Here is a 16,574-nt window from a genome sequence, read left to right as displayed (position 1 = left end):
AGCGATACTCCTTCTATAGAAGCTTACATGGGGGAGCTGATGAAAATGATTAAAACAGTTAAAAATCTGTCTGAATTAATTTAAAACCTTTATGTCTATATGATAAAGCATTATTGTATTCACTGTCGTCGTACACGAACTCATAGCCAGCTTGACAAAGAGGCCTTATTGGATATAAACTCACGTGCGAATCGATCGAGTTCGCACAGTTATCAAATATTTACAACTGGACCTGTTTATGGAAGAGTGTGGAATATTTACGGTGAATAATTGTAGAGTGTTCACTTGCATTAAATAAAGGTTCAAACACTAGGGCGAGGTTTTGCATTACAGTTCAAGACCGAGGGCCGCAAAACCGAACCCGTGCGTTTGAACTGGTTTAAAATAGCAACTAAGCCTAAAATTCCATTGTTTCGATGCAAATCACGAAATACTAAATTATATTGAATTCAGGGAAGTAGATTAATGCTGCTTTGTTCTTTTGGAAATAGAGTGCTTACAATATATCCGTGTAATTAAAAACCTATTTCGGGTTTATAGATATTATTCAAGATGCATGCAACAAAACTATCACCAACGTTTTTGAAATAGCTGTAAATAACGAAATGAATGCAAAGTACAATATGAGTACACAATAAAGGCTTTATCCATAGAAGACAAAAGATTGCTTCATACCGGGTAAAATACATTCTCTTTTCCAGGGGCTTTTTCATTCCCGGCAGAGAACGATGAAGCTAAAAAGCGTCCACAGAGTAAACGATTTTCTTAGAGAGATTTATTAAGTTATTTCATAAACCAAAACTTTGACTACCGCGATCTAGAGAAATAGGCGATAGTTGAAAGATGGGTCACGTGAACATGTCGCATTATTGGTTATATAGAAATATGTCATGGCCATTGCGATTCGTGATTCTATTATTAATATCATTCACCAATATATATTAACACATCTTCATTATTTCATGCATCGTTTCATCGTACAAGAAAAATAAAATAATAAAACATTAGAAACGTAAGAATAAAGGTGTACAAAGGAATTTTGTATTCTATTTTTGTAGGTGATTCTAAGTGCGACGTCGGTATTGTTGGTGGAGGATTTTCTGGTCTCTACATGGCCTACAGACTTTTGAAGACTGGGAAAGAGACTAGAGTCTGTATCTTTGAGAAAGATTCTCGAGTTGGAGGAAGGATTCGTGATTTTCGCTTTGAGCAAGCGCCAGACATACATGTTGGTAAATATCAAATGAACCTTAGTACTTTGAAAGGAAAGGTTAAATTGTGAAAATAATATAAGAGAGCAATTAAGAACTGGAAAAACGGAAAAACGAAAACTCAAAAGAAGAAAAATAGTAGAAGGAAGGAACGAGCACTCGACGAAATAATGGATTTGGTCATCATATGTCCACTTGGCAAATGTTGTGCAAATATGGTGCTCTATATTTGCCCATACATTTGCCTATGCAGGCAAAGGTCGGGGTAAATTTCTAATAAATTTGCCATTGCTTTGCCATACATCTGAACACATGGGTAAATATGTTATATATTTGCCCTTAGTTTAGACGCATTTACCCAGTGGGGATATATGATAACCGTTTTTGCCCTATATTTGCCCTATTGTCAAATGAAGGGCACATATGAAATCAACTTTGCACTAGGCTTTGCCCCATATTTACCTGGGGAGCAAATACAATACCCCAAACTGAGTATATCCGATGTGAGGTTTAAGTTTCAATTCATTGCAATCAAAACTTTTCAAAACAAATCAATAATTTTTCAACTGACTTATAATGGATGTTGGCTTGTTTTTACGACTTACGAGGGGGGAGTGCATGCAGGTCCATCTCAGTCATATGTGTCAATTTTTTCTCCTAACGCATGACATCAATGTTGCGACCACATTAATTCAATCATTGTTTTGCTTTGATGTCATGAAGGAGAGGTTATATGCGTTGATACACACAGGAAAATACGCGGACGATGTATTTATAATATGCGTAAGTCGTATATGCGTTTTTTCCAGTGACAATAAGAAAACTCATTAACCCATTAACCTCATGAGCTGCATTTCAAACCGCTAACATCTGTAATATTATTTGAAGCATCAATTTTGTTTAGTCTAAACATATGAATTCATCTTTTTTATTGGCAATATATGCAATTTCATTCATAATTATTTTAATTCATCTAATTTTAAAGTCATCAAATAATTCATTCAATTTTCATTTTGACTATCTAGTTACTGATGCACAGTTCAAACAGTTTATTTTTGATAGCTTTGAATATTTTTCCTGGATGATACTTTACTGTCATCTCCATCATCCGTACAATTTACGTTGTAAAGGACAAACAATTAATACTCTTTCTTTGTCAATAACATCGTAAGCAGCAACAAACTGGCTGTGTATCCTTTGTATGGGTATGAATGTAGAGGGCCCTTCCATTTCAAACAAGTTTCTGCACCAAATTTCATGTGGTCTGCCAATCCTGTGTCTTTCTGGATGTCGCTGATACCATCGAACCTTTGCCATACACAATGATTCCTGCTTGCCATCAATTATAATGGTTTGTTTAAGAAAGAAATCGACAACACCGGGACGCAAGTCAAATGAATCGGTCTCAATACTGCCACTATATTGGCCACACCAACTTGCAAGAATGAAGGAAGAACGTTCCAGTCTAGAGTCAGAGGACCCTAGCTTTGTCCCCGAATATCCAATGGTACTAACTCTCTCAAACGTATCGGTAACACATTCAATGACCGAGTGTTGAGGTAAAATTGTTTCATAAGCTTTAAAGAGATATTCTGTATAGTCATCATCAAGAACATCAATGGATCGAGGTGAAAAACATGAGTATGCATTCATATTGCTCCACTCTAGCAACGTAGTACTTGACCAACTGAAAGATTAAGTGTTGATGGTATTGATGGGATGCTTTCGCCAAGTGTTCCTACTTGTTGTGCCTCCTGAAGAAGTTGAAATACTGGTTGGAAAGTTTCTCGAAATCTCTCTGGTAAAGGGATATCTCTTAGTTCATGCTTTTGGAGAAATTTTCTCATGATTTGTATTTCAACAGATCTATTGTTAGTTCGAAACGCTCCTAAAATCCCATTGAAACGTTCGAAGCTGAAAAGCCAAAATGAATATACAGGCCCGTAATCTAAAATACATTGTTTGAGGTGCAGGTGTAGATGCATGTTTGGCGTAACACGTTCCTTTCCATATCTTTTTTCAAACGATTTACAAAATTCCACTAGGTAATCATGTCCTTCTTGTAGCTCTTCAGTTGTAATAAGTGGAGAGCAAAGGTGAAAGCAGGACAATACGAATAACCTCCACAGCTCCAAATCATCTGTTGGAACGATATTCCAAATGCAGAATACAGAATACAAGAGAGTCCATGTTTTCCACTGATCAGCAGTAAATCCTCCAAACGATGTTGATATCTTTTTCGGGAGACGCCCAATAAATGATGGTGCTTTGACGTCATCTACCTTTTCCTGGATTTTATTCAAATTTTCTTTAGAAACAATTGGCGTTTCAGCATTTAGCCATACATTTTTCATTAAATGTTTTGCTGTCCCTAAAAACAAATTGTGCATAGGATCAACAACATGGTAACGAGTACAATCGAAGTAAGGCAACTGTAAGAGTTCAGAATATCTTGTTCCAGTGGAAGTTTCAATTTGGTTTCGTTCATCAGCGGTTGTTGCATTGAGTATTTTCTGAGCCTCTCTTCGGTGCTCTTCATTTGTCCTTGGTGTATTGTCATCTTCGAAACCTGAAAAATTCATGCTACTAAAATCTCCGGGAAAAAATCTTGTGCACTTTGAGCACCCTCGGTGAGCAGTACATCCTAAGAAACCGCAAACTTTTCTTAGTGCAGGAATGTCACAAGCAATACAAAGGAGGGCAGCTCGAAAACATCTTGCTGTTCTACTCCCATGAGGCCGAACTTGGATGCCTTCGTGCCACAATAAGTTCAATTCGGCTACAAGTGGTTGTAAGTACGTATTGATATTCAATTTGGGCTCGTGTGGACCAGGTATTATCCCAACTATTATTACGTTTTCCTCTTTGTACCTTTCTTTTCTCGGAAGATTTAGGAGGACCATATATATGACTCCAACGCTATAGACACTGTGCTTAAAAGGCTGAAACCAGTCAACATTCAGCATAAAAGCATAATTATTAGGCTGGGCAAGGAAAGGAGTGCTGTTAAAATATTGCCAATCTTTCCACACTTGGCCATCGTAAATATCAACTAAAATATCATCCGGTACATTCCGATTTCTCCAAATCTCACATTTTTGTACAAAGTCTGGTCGCTTAATAAAGTGAGTTAGAGTCTCTCTGATGCTTTTATAACAATAAACTTTACGTGGGTACAATTTCGTCTGTCCATTTTTCAAACGAATTTCCTTAAGGAATTTCCCGCTCCACAAGGTGTGCGGCGAAACAATTGACGGTGATTCGGAAAAGCAATGTGAGAACATGGTTTAGCAATGACACGCCCGAATCTTGTTGTTATGCAGTCTTGAAAACGGTATAGGGTGTCGCATTTCGGACAAACAACATACTCTGAATGCTTATCTTTAAAAGAAAGATAATTTTTCAAGAGTTTGAAGGAGCTCGGGAAAACCAATACTGCGGTTGGGAAAATGATTGGCAAAAGCTCACACAAAACCTGAAAAATCGCTTTAAAAAAGGCGAGGAGAATATCAATGCCTCGGTCTGGTACAGAAAAGTATGCAGACCAAAAGCACACAAACAAGGCAATCTAGTTAATAAGGGTCACTCGGGAACTTGCTTCGACGGCAACGCTTATTTCTGCACTAGATTGTTCAAAATCTCTTTCTAGGTCTTCGATATCAATATCCCAAGTTTCAACCAATCTCCTTCTTTCATTTCCTCTTATCTCTTCATGGTCAGATTCACTGTCCGACTTGTCATCCCAAAACACTTGATCTTCTTCCTCAAAGTTATATATTCCGTCTCCTTTAAACATAAGCAAATACGATGTATTTTATTCATTCGGCATTGCATAACTGCAACATAGTATAAGATAAAGTCTGAAACCATTATAATACTAGAAAAAAAATGTCAGTAAAAAAAACCTCATGGGCTAAGGGACCGGTCATTATTTAAGTTGGGGGGGGGGGGGGGGGGGAAGAAAAAATTGGGGGGGGGGGGGGGCCTGAAATTTTTGCTAGTGAAAAATGGGGGGTCTTGGAATTTAAAAATGACTTTTAGGGAAAATTTTTAAATTTTTTACTACAATCCATGGGGGGTTTTCAATAAACTTGGATGCCTTCAAAGGGGGGGGCCTTGAAATTTTTTTGCCTCACTGACAATTTCTCCTCCACCCCCCCCCCCCACTCCCCCCCCCCCCCCTCCAACTTAAATAATGACCGGTCCCTAAATGCATAATTTTGACCCAAATTTTGCTCTGAAAATAAATGATTTCCATTGAAAATAAAATATAAATTTCTAAGTCAGCAAAACAACAATTTATAATTCGTGAAAGAAAAATGATAAATCGAAAATAAAAAACCCAAGAGACATATTAAATAAATTACTTATAATTGTATTTCTCTAACTTGACAAACATGTTTTGCCGGATACCATGCTATCTCAGGATGACCACAGTCATGAATTGATTTGGAGACGAAAATGTACAGCAATATCCATTTGAACATAGTAAATTCTTTTTGGCGTTTTAAATGAGTTATCTCTAGCTATGATTTTATAAACTCTTTGAATGAACCTTTCTGAATGAACACTGAGGTTTTGATGGCAACCATAAGCCGATTACTTAATAATGCACCCTTCTTAAAAGTAACGGTGAAAACGAGGCTAAGATAGAAATAGAAAAGAATCATTTGTACCTCTAACTTAATCTCGCTTCAATAACACTAATGCTTGGTAGTAAATCCAATAGGGGAGCCAGATCATGTGCAAATCAGCCGCTTGTTAAAGATTCAGTCTTTTATCTATATGCAGTTTGACTTTAACATTTAAAGATCATATAATCTAATCATCAAATAAACGTATAACATCAATACCTTTTTGTGAAGTAGCTGGTAAGAATTCGTCACTTGATGGTTGGTTTGTATTTGGCACATCAGAGGAGTCTTGATCAGTTTGGTCCAAAACGTTTATCTCGCTGTAGTCATTAGAAGAAGTGTCGTTCTGGCCGTCAATCTCGTGAGTGAAAATACTATCATTTGAGTCTTCGTCGTCATTCCGCTGTAATTGCCATTGATTTGTTAAAGGATCATAAAATTCTTCTTTGTGACGGCAAAATACTCTGTAATGTAGATCTTCGTTACAATGAAAGCAATGATAACGCTTTGACATCGCAGAAGACATTTTGTTTTCCAGAACTATATAATTAAAAAGACGGTGTGTATCATTGGGATAATTACTCAAAATCCAAGCATTTTGAATGACTAAAAGCCATATTCCAGCGTAATAAAGTTCCACGTCCATCAACCACATGCCATTGGACAAAAGCACGCCGGATCTTTATTACCGCACCCTTTTCCTTAGAGCTGTCACTGTTGGCGGCAGATAATGGTACGATGGTTTTAGAGCTAGAAGCTAATCAAGTTTATTGCAATGATATTTCGTGAATCTAGGCTTTAGAAAAAATTTCATAACTTTATAAAATGGAGCAAATAGCTTTAAGATAATAGATATATTACTTAACATGAATCCTGGATACAACTTCAGCATTTTTATAAGACAGTTATTCCTTTTTTTATTATTAGACTTCATTATATGAACGTATATGTCATCACAAGTCACGTGATACGCCGTGATAGATAGGGGGTAGATTTGTTCAGTGGATGTACTTATTCGTTCATTCGCCTTTTGGTCACAAACAGGTAACAAACTCTGTCGGTCATCTAGTTTCCCGCACATTCTATATCTTTGCTTATAAATTGCGTTCATTCGTCGCGATCAAAAAATGGGAAGAACATCTACACCTTTACCAGGACGCCCAATGCCAATCCATTCTGTTACTGCAACTACCAGTACAAGCAGTACGAGTAGACATACTGAAAATGGCGCCAATTCTCAAAGGCTTAATATACTTATTCCCTCTGTCCCTGGTGGTAACGAGGATGTGCTAAGAGAACACAGAAATCGCCTATTGCAAGCAACAAGCGAGAATGAGAACGTTGACCCCGACAGCGAAAAAGAAGAAATTTCTTCAAATTTCGAAACGATTGTAAAACAGTTTAAAGAACTGCAAGAACAAAACCGCCAAATACTAGCGGCCTTAAAAGAAAGCCAGCAGAATAAGGACAACAGCAAGACCAAGATTACTGTCTCAAAGGCTGTTGCAGTAAGTAAAGTGGCAATATTTAAAAAAGCAAGCTATTTTTATTGATAATTTTACTGGGAATTCTTGGCGCGAAGAGTAGTTGGTATAATTATGTAGCGGTATAATTATGTAGCGGTATAATTTATGCAATACTAAAATTGGCGGGAAACCCGCCATGACAGTGGTTAATGCTACCAAACTTTACTATTGATTTCCAATAACAAGACACTGAATGATAATGATAATTTCCTTTTTTGTAAAGGAATTGATTTGATTTCGATTTTTCCCCCAATATTATACGATCACAGCCATAAAAATAATGAAAACATTATTACTATGTCTAAGAATAACTTAAGGTACATCTTATGATTTTAATGAATTATATTATGTTATTACAGTCTGAAGTACGCTTGGTAGCAAAGAAATTACGGGACAGGGAAGAAAACCCTCTTATATGGGATTTTACTAAAGCGTAAGTATGAAAATTTAATAAAAATGATATTGTCTGAATCATCCATAGTTACTTTCCATATTAAGTTTCCACTTACCACTCAAATATGGTATTTCCTAATTAGTTTCAGAGATGACGTCAACGAACAGATTAATAACGCAATAAGGGATAGAGTTCTGAATGTTCATAAGGATGTCTCTGCCGTCGAGTTAGAAGGTATTTATGTATTTTATATTAAGAAGTGCGAAAGGCCTTATGCACCTATCAAAGTTAACCCGGGGGGGAGGGGTGAGGACAAAGGATGGGGGTGGTGGTCGGGGGGGGGGGGGGAGGGGGTAACGAAATCCTTTTAGAAATATTCAAATGCCGAAGGGAGGGGAAGCAGTTTGAAATAAAATAACATGGGGAAAAAAAAAAAAAAAAAAAAAAAACGAAACAAAACAAAACAAAGCAAAAAAAAATGGATGCTAAAGGAGTAATTGTCGGCCAAATGCCAACATTTCTAACAAATTTTGTCTCAAGTTTTAATATATGGGTACTTGATATAATTTCAGCTGCCCTTAAAAGTCACTTTCTGACGAGGAGAAAGAGAAACAAAAGAGAGCGTTCAGGGGCCCTTGGAAGGCATCAAAAGATGCAGCGGAAAACACAAAGAAAACAAAATGTGAGTAAACTGAATTTGCAACGATTATGACTTTGTTTAATAAGAAACTTTGACTGACGGTGTTTTTTTTTTTTTTCTTTTTTCTTTTTTCTTTTAGCTCCTAAAATCCAGATCCAAGGCAGCGGACTTGTCAACCTCGCTATCACCAGGGGACAAAGAGAAAGTCAAGGCAATTATGAAACTGGAGTATATGTCATCAGAGGAGTCGATGTCAGAGGCGGATGACCAGGCTGATGACGATACAGCGGACAGTGGCTCTGATAACGAAGGGGGCCCTACTAAGCAGAGTAAAGTTTTAATAAAACACCCTCTGGCATGGAGAAGCCCCCTAGCTAACCAGTTCATGGAAAGCATGGACCGAAAAGCAAAAAGGAGGCTGTCAGAGCGCAGTCTCACCATGCTTTTGAAGTGGAAAATCGGAGAGCCGTCAAGACGCCCAACGCTATCTGGAGGTCCCGAATGGGCATTGAGAGCCTAAAGGTTTTTATCAAATCAAGGGCACTGGGACACCGAACGTGGTTGGGGTTTCTACGAGTTTTATGAATTAAATCTTGTGTCACTGTTCCTCCGTTCCTTTGGCCTGATTTCTAGGGTTTTCGTTCTTCTTTCGATTACTTGAACGTTATACTCGTTTACTTGAAGAAATCCAAAGGTCAAACGGCATAGCAGCGGCTATTTAAGCCTATTGACCTTTGGATTTCTTCAAGTAAACAAGTATAATGTTCAAATAATCGAAAGAAGAACGAAAACCCTAGAAATCAGGCCAAAGGAACGGAGGAACAGTGACACAAGATTTAATTCATAAAACTCGTAGAAACCCAACCACGTTCGGTGTCCTTAATTAAATTTTTGCAGTTATAAATGAAGTGTACTACTACAGAATATCTAAAAAGAATCGTACATAAGCCAAAGATCGATTGACAACTAAATATATTATGATCTTCTTTCACAAATTCTGTCACAAGATGAATCAAACACCTATAATTAATTTACAGAACTAGCATTTTCAATTAGTTGTAGTTAACAAATTGTTCATAGTTAATCAGTCGTCAAGAAAAGGAAATTCACAATAAAAATTTTTCAGTATGATTTATGTCTTTTTTCCTGCTTCTTAACATAGGTTAGCTATGTTTAAAGTATGAGGTGGTTGTCACGGCATATATCGTTTCTATTTTTTTTGGCCTGCCATAAGTGACAATAGCTGAAGACTGATAACATAGTTAAATTTAGCAAATATGATGAGCATAATTCAACTGAGCAAATATGGCTAAGACGCGCTGGTACATCTAAGGCATTAAGGGGGCATTAATCACATATACGGTCAGAGCATATCGCATGGTATATGTAAGGCATAAATCACATATACGGCCCGGAAAAATACAGGGTATATGTAAGGCATTAATCACATATACGACCTGGGCAAAGACAGGGTATACGTAAGGCATTAATCACATATACGGCCTGGGCAAACACAGGTTATATGTAAGGCATAAATCACATATACGACCTTGGAAAATACAGGGTATATGTAAGGCATGAATCACATATACGGCCTGGGAAAATACAGGGTATATGTAAGGCATAAATCACATATACGGCCTGGGAAAATACAGGGTATATGTAAGGCATGAATCACATATACGGCCTGGGAAAATACAGGGTATATGTAAGGCATGAATCACATATACGGCCTGGGAAAATACAGGGTATATGTAAGGCATGAATCACATATACGACCTGGGAAAATACAGGGTATATGTAAGGCATGAATCACATATACGGCCTGGGGAAACACAGGGTATACGTAAGGCATAAAACACATATACGGGCTGGGCAAATACGTGCACATATCAAATGAGCATTCACATTTACTACCGGGTAAATGTATGGATGATATGATATCTGCTATATATTTGCCGTTTGGGATTTTACTGGGCCATACGGACTTTGCCATCTGTGCCCATGGGATAAATGTGTAGGTACATATCATATACAGTCATTGGGCAAATATTGTCTACTATTAGTCAAATATGATATTTGCCCATATATTTGTCTATATGTTTGCCTACATGACAAATCCATTTTTTCGTCGAGTGGAGGGGGGAAGGGGAAGGAAAATAACATCAGACATGAAACTACACTTTTGCTTTCTCGTTAAGTTGAAAATGAAAATACCATGAAGACACACACAAACAAAAACAAACAAAATAATAATAATAATAATAATAATAATAATAATAATAATAACAACGACAAAATAAAACGACAGTAGCCCCCTTCACAGTTCCCTGCGCCATCTTGAAAGGTAGCCGTGCCTTTGCATTAATTAAGTAATTATCTAATTGAAGTTGGTGTGGACGTCGGTACGTTCGATTCTCACCGTATTAAGAGTACTTTTTTTTCTTCTCTTTCTTTTCCTCAAGCCTTAGATCTTTTTCATATATATATATATATATATTAATCTTTTTACTTTTTATAAAAGACCTTAATTTACTTATTCAAGAGAAAGTAAGGAATTCTTCCTTTAGAAAGGATGTTTACTACTTGCAAATGCACACAAACATTTTTCACATCCATTGAATTGAAGAAACCTTTTTTTTATAATCCAAACGTTATATGCTTTGGTCATCGCAAAACAGACGACATGTCAATGAAATAAATTTAAAAAATAAAAAATAATGGACGAATAAGTTTTAAGAGTTAGGAGTTGTAAGTTTTGGAGTTAGTTCAAAGATTCGTTCAAAGCTCATTTAGAGCCTCAAAGTTCCTTTCACTAGATGTGAACTTCAATTCATGACACCGTGAGAGAACGCATTTTTCGCATCCATTGAAAGGACCTTTTTTATCATCCAAACGTCATATGTTTTGGAAATAGCAAAACAAAAATATTGATAAAATAGATAAAAAGAAATGTAATGGACGAATGTGGTTTAAGAGCTGATTCGGAGTTTCATGAAGGTCCTTTTACTGGATTTAAACTTCATGAGTCCACACTTGTGGGAAACAAAGGCTCGCGAAGAAAAGGATGAAGTGCATATTTTTGATTGGATTCTTTAGTGATATTTGGGGACATTATCTTTATCTGGAATAGTTAAATAATTTGGTACTATGCAATAAAAAGGTTCTTTAATTTCTTTTTAGGACTCGGCGCTTGGCGAATTGACAAGAAACAAGAGAACATGATGTAATTATTGTCACATTGTTATTAGTCCACTTCATATTATCACATTATTTCATCATCGTTATCTTCAACACCACTAGCACCTCTACCATTATTACCAAAACAACAATCAACAACCGAAAATGATAAATCGATTGAATTAACTTTCTTTTGCTTGTCAGTGACCTTATGGAGCAGCTCCGAATCCTGCACGAAGATTGGTCTTTTGTCGAGCCAAATTTGTATGAGTCCAGAGGAATCAAGGCAAAGAATATTGAAGACATTAAAAAAGCCTATCCTTCTCTCCTTTCACACCCTGTATTTGGTAACATGACGAGTAGTGAGCTATACAGTTACGTCTTACGAGAAGAGCACCTCTCTACGGCAAATGAATATGCAACCGCCAAATCGTATTTCTCTAACATTATCACAGCAGAAGGACGAAAATACCTCGCAGATCTTAGTTTTCACAAAGGCGAATTCACCAGCTTTGTTAGTCCAGAATCATTAATAGAATTTTTTAACTTGCTTGATACTCTTTCTGGCAAATACGTAAGGCCAAACGAAGGAATGTCTACCATCATAAATTATCTCAAGAAAGAGTTAGAAGCGATGGGAGGAAAAATCTTTACGAATACTAAAGTCAAATCCTTGTCAACAACAGGAAAAAAGAAACAGTTTGTTATCAAAACGTCCAGCAAATCGCTTGTGAAAACAAGGAAACTGATAGTAGCAACAACACCTGAACAGCTTAAAAGCATGTCTGGATCGATTGCCAAAAGAATCCAAGAGACCGCGCAGTTGAAGTCAATTCAGCCAATACCAGCATTCAAAGGAGCAGCAGTGTATAAACGTGCTTGGTGGGAAGATCTGGAAGTTGCAGGGACACCAATTCAAGCTGGACAGCGGTTTTTCTCTTCAAGTAATTGCCTTGGTTTAAGCTTGGCACACAGGTGAATGAATTTTCTTAATTGAAATCCTTATTATGGACGGTGGCCACTAATTCCAGCGCGCACACGTACTGCGCATATCTACATCTCGAGGGATTCCAGCGGGATTTCAAAAGAAGAACTCGCAAATGCATAGAAAACATCGGCTTTGGACATTTTTAAGGCCAAGAAAAGCAATCGTAAATACTTTAATGAAGCTAAAGATGGCTCAAGAACTAACCTGCTAGATATCAAGACCTGCCATTATAATTATACAAAATGAGCTTATCCAGCTGTGGTTTCTTACTGTCCTTATAGAGGAAAGAATGATTGATTTCGAAAACTTATAAAGGCCTTCACTTGATACCTAAAAAAATATTGAAGAAAATTTGCAAAACCGAATGAATAACAAAGAAAATATTTTGTTTTGCATGTCTAAATCTCTTGTTTTTCTTTTTAAAGTCGAGCTGATTGTACTAAAAACTGCATATACTGCATATACTAAAAACAAAAAGCTTATATTTTTTGAAATTTTTTGATGTTTGTGCTGGTTCTGCACAACTCGGTCCGAAAACAGCGGTGAAAACCGTTCAATTTGAATCCAAATATTTTTTTGTTACGTAGCATTCGCTTTATGAAATCCTTTCTTCGACGCAGACAATACTTATATATTATTGTTCTTTGAATGGGATAAGTTTTCTATGCTTGGAGGGCTTAAAATGTCTATTTTTCTCTTAGTATTTCCTTGCCTGTACAATAACTAGGGATGAGTGAAAACACACCAAAAATGGAGTTGGTCACGCTATTTCGTAATGCCGCGTCACGAGTATCACAATTTTAATTTATTCTAAAAATAGTAACTTTCATAACTAATCATAACTTTTTGAATCGCATGGATACCCCATTTTTTCTTTCACTCATCATGTGATAACCATACTAAACTAAATTTTCATCACACAATTTTGTAAATACTTATTTAAGCAAAAATTCAACATCCCTTCAGCACAACTTATTACACTTTTAAAGCCAAAATTTAGTAAAAATTCCCCCTCGTCCCTTCCTCCACAGGCTCCCCACCCCTTTACCCCTCCCCCTTCACCCCAGTTTGGGCCGCTACACATCCTAAAAACAATCAAGATAAGTGCTCAATCAAAAATAACTCTCAATTTTTTTTTTCAGAGGTAAGGGATGGAATGGAGAAGCAGTGCTTCATACTATGTATAATGATGGGGATTGTGCCAGGAGATGGAACGATATCGCTACTATGGACAAGAATTATATAGATGTTGAAGTTCACCGAGCATTGGAAACAAAGTATAGTAAAAAGATTCCTAAACCTCTTAACACCGCCTACCAATACTGGGACTCTGCCTGGTAAGTAGGACCAGTTGTGCATCGTAAAAACTATTGGAAGACTTTTTTTGATCGATTAGCGCATTGATCAATTGCTGGTCGGTCGGTCGGTAGGTCCGTTTTTCCGTCCTTAGTCCGTCTGACACTATACTTCATAAGTATAGATTGATATATTGTCCAAGTAGTTGATTTGTTTATCGATAGGGTTGGATTTTGTTATTGGCTTTTATGCATACTTATTGATTATTTATTTGTTTAAGTGGCTGATTGGTTGTCTAGTGTATAGTTGGGTGCAGCAGATGCATGCATGTGTGGGTGTCTAGTTGCTTAGTGCCGGGTGGTTGTCTGGTGGACGATCAGCTTGATTAGTATCAGTTTGATTAGTATAGGAGTATAGGCAACTGCTTGGACATGTTGTTGGATGGTTGGTTTAAGTGTTATGTCTTTGCTTGACGGTTGCGATAAGAAGACACATGATTGTAGGGGGACAAAGAAGGTGTGAAATCACAAGGTCTGAAAAGGAAATGCGACGCCCATTAGCTAAACAGTTCTATTTGGTAGTGCTTTCTTTAGATGGTTGGTTGGGTAGGAGTAGATGTAAATTCGGGTATATGTGTTGATGAAAATTTCGAAGTTGATTGTTACATGGTAGGTTAGCTACGCCGTGGTTGATTATTGACTGATAGATTGGGTTGCTGTCTTGGTTGGTTGTTCAGGCCGTTGGTTATACTTTGATAAGTATGGCAGGAAATGATATATATATTTATTAAAAGCGGAGCTCCCAATGGGCACAGGGAGCCCAATTTAGATAAAACTGAAATATGAAAATATAATCGGGGAAAAAATATTTAATTATCATTTTTATTCCAGAAGAAGAATGTCCCCCAAAAAGACAACCATGAAGTGGAAAAATCAGTGAAAATAAATGCACTACATCGAGTTTTTGTTTTCGACCTTGCTACTCTCCCACTTCGTAGAAATTTTGTCACATGTGCACATGTGAATAATGTCGAAACATAAATTATTATACTGCTGTTAGATCCGGTAATCCAACTATATAAATCCGTATTTCCCAGATCAACCAATTGGATGATAGAATACTGTTATGTAGCAGTACTTAAGGTGAGCTACCATTTTTCTAAAGCATAGGGCTCCGCTCACGCTGGCCAGTGGGAGCTCCGCTATTAAAACAATTTACAATCGCTTTCAGTGCGCATGCTATTTTATCCCGAATTTTTCACCTTCTTTTGTTTAATTAACAACAAAAGAAGGTTTAAACAAAAGAAGGTGAGAAATTCCGGATAAAATCGCAAGCACACTGGAAACGATTCTTAAAGTATGAACTGGCTTATTACAAACTGAAACCAAACATATTTCTTTCAATTTATAACAGGCATTTCCAGAAAGCCGGTACACCTTTCACCATGGTTGACATAAGTAACTGGGCCAAACGACCATTAAATGGGTTAGATGTTTTTGTGGTTGGAGAAGCGTACAATCCAATGCGTGCCTGGTGCGAGGGAGCGATCCTCTCGTGTAAAATTGCCTTACAAGAAGGTTGGGGCATCCAGATGGACGAGAAAGGTCGAATGACAACTAGGAGAATGGAAACGAAGGCGAATCTCAGCAAACTCATTCTTTCTAAAAGGGTTATTGATCTCCTTTAGGTAGACTAAATAATAAATGGCGAGTGTAGTCAGGGAATCAAATGCTCTTTTTGAAATCGGAATATTGTAAATTCAAATGATAATTTTGAATCAAAACAAACATATAACACATTGAAATGAATCCGTTTAAGAAATAAAAAGATTAAAAGGGAGTAGCGACTGAAATATATAATGCTTAGGTTTAGGTCATTTGTTTTCATTTCCGCTGTTTCAAAAAGACAAATGCAAGATTATTTTAATTTCGTCCCTCACTCCCCATACCCCTTCCCTGGGGATATTAGACTAGCTACTCATTTCTACTTTCTTTTCTTTTCTTTTCTTTTCTTTTCTTTTCTTTTCTTTTTCTTTTTCTTTATTTCTTTTTTTCTTTTTTTCCCTTTCTTTTTTTTATTATTAAAAAGAAATAAGTAAAATAATAATAAAGAAGAAGAAGAAGAAGTAGAAGAAATAATAATCAGAAGAAATAAATATTTACAAGATCATAATTTGTTAAGACGTTACGAAAAGTCGGTGGCATGCGTCATTTGAAAAATAAAAACTCGAAAATTACGTGGTCAAATATCTTTAAAATTCTACAGTTTTTTCTTCATAGAAAAATAAGGCAACTGACGCAATATAGAAAATATTTGGATTACAGAAAACTTTTTATCTTGAAAAATCAATGTTTTTTCAATATCTCGGTTTCTATGTAGTCACAATATTAATAAAACGCTGTCATATAGAGTACAAACACTATAAGTGTGTAACATAAATACCACTAAATACTGCTAAATAATGCTAATCCTATTGTTTACTACTAAATAGTACAAAGTGTTGCTCACTTTTAGTGTTTGTACTGTAATAGGTAACAAAACAAACTTTCCTATAACGAAATCTAAAAAAGATTGACTACGGGAACTGGAGATTTTTATTTTTTTTAATGGCAAAAAGGGCCTGTTTTGTGGCTGACGTGTCGCTGCTGTGGTAGCTATTCACGTGATCATTTTCACAAAAAATGATTCCTAAACTCATGTCTTTT

The 16,574-nt window shown here is 36.6% G+C and overlaps 3 protein-coding genes across 4 annotated transcripts; 2 read left to right on the top strand and 1 right to left on the bottom strand.

Annotated features, from left to right (window-relative positions):
* Positions 1–1,795: 1,795 nt before the first annotated feature.
* On the bottom strand, positions 1,796–6,562 carry LOC148907257 (uncharacterized). Of its 2 annotated transcripts, none has more exons than XM_089036737.1 (2): positions 6,065–6,562; positions 1,796–4,997 (listed from the first exon to the last, which is right to left on the bottom strand). In XM_089036737.1, exon 2 carries the CDS (start codon positions 4,493–4,495, stop codon positions 2,876–2,878), a length of 1,620 nt encoding a protein of 539 aa, XP_088892863.1. In that variant the 5' UTR covers positions 4,496–4,997; positions 6,065–6,562; the 3' UTR covers positions 1,796–2,875. The 2 variants fall into 2 exon arrangements, with proteins under 2 accessions (XP_088892863.1, XP_088892864.1); XM_089036738.1 differs by having other exon boundaries at positions 6,065–6,500.
* Positions 6,563–6,972: 410 nt separating this feature from the next.
* LOC148907256 (uncharacterized) lies at positions 6,973–9,060 on the top strand. Its single transcript, XM_089036739.1, has 5 exons — positions 6,973–7,353; positions 7,731–7,804; positions 7,908–7,999; positions 8,338–8,447; positions 8,545–9,060. Exons 1-5 carry the CDS (start codon positions 6,973–6,975, stop codon positions 8,923–8,925), a joined length of 1,038 nt encoding a protein of 345 aa, XP_088892865.1. The 3' UTR covers positions 8,926–9,060.
* Positions 9,061–12,276: 3,216 nt separating this feature from the next.
* On the top strand, positions 12,277–15,627 carry LOC148907255 (uncharacterized). Its single transcript, XM_089036740.1, has 3 exons — positions 12,277–12,560; positions 13,716–13,910; positions 15,283–15,627. Exons 1-3 carry the CDS (start codon positions 12,367–12,369, stop codon positions 15,554–15,556), a joined length of 663 nt encoding a protein of 220 aa, XP_088892866.1. The 5' UTR covers positions 12,277–12,366; the 3' UTR covers positions 15,557–15,627.
* Positions 15,628–16,574: the final 947 nt, after the last annotated feature.

This window comes from Actinia tenebrosa, unplaced genomic scaffold (genome assembly GCF_029948245.1).
Source record: "Actinia tenebrosa isolate PJP-AT-01 unplaced genomic scaffold, QUT_ActTen_1.0 PGA_scaffold4__44_contigs__length_22323623, whole genome shotgun sequence".
Lineage (NCBI taxonomy): Eukaryota > Metazoa > Cnidaria > Anthozoa > Actiniaria > Actiniidae > Actinia > Actinia tenebrosa.
Note: the sequence above shows the minus strand (reverse complement) of the source record. Positions and strands in the feature narration are given on the sequence as shown.

Bases quoted from the DNA above. Each gene is read 5' to 3' on its own strand.
- LOC148907257 (XM_089036737.1), bottom strand. From the start codon at position 4,495: ATGTTCTCACATTGCTTTTCCGAATCACCGTCAATTGTTTCGCCGCAC.
- LOC148907256 (XM_089036739.1), top strand. From the start codon at position 6,973: ATGGGAAGAACATCTACACCTTTACCAGGACGCCCAATGCCAATCCAT. The intron at 7,805-7,907 runs GTAAGTATGAAA...TTTCCTAATTAG, and splicing joins ATATGGGATTTTACTAAAGC to TTTCAGAGATGACGTCAACG. The intron at 8,448-8,544 runs GTGAGTAAACTG...TTTTTCTTTTAG, and splicing joins AAACACAAAGAAAACAAAAT to CTCCTAAAATCCAGATCCAA.
- LOC148907255 (XM_089036740.1), top strand. From the start codon at position 12,367: ATGTCTGGATCGATTGCCAAAAGAATCCAAGAGACCGCGCAGTTGAAG. The intron at 12,561-13,715 runs GTGAATGAATTT...TTTTTTTTTCAG, and splicing joins GGTTTAAGCTTGGCACACAG to AGGTAAGGGATGGAATGGAG. The intron at 13,911-15,282 runs GTAAGTAGGACC...AATTTATAACAG, and splicing joins CAATACTGGGACTCTGCCTG to GCATTTCCAGAAAGCCGGTA.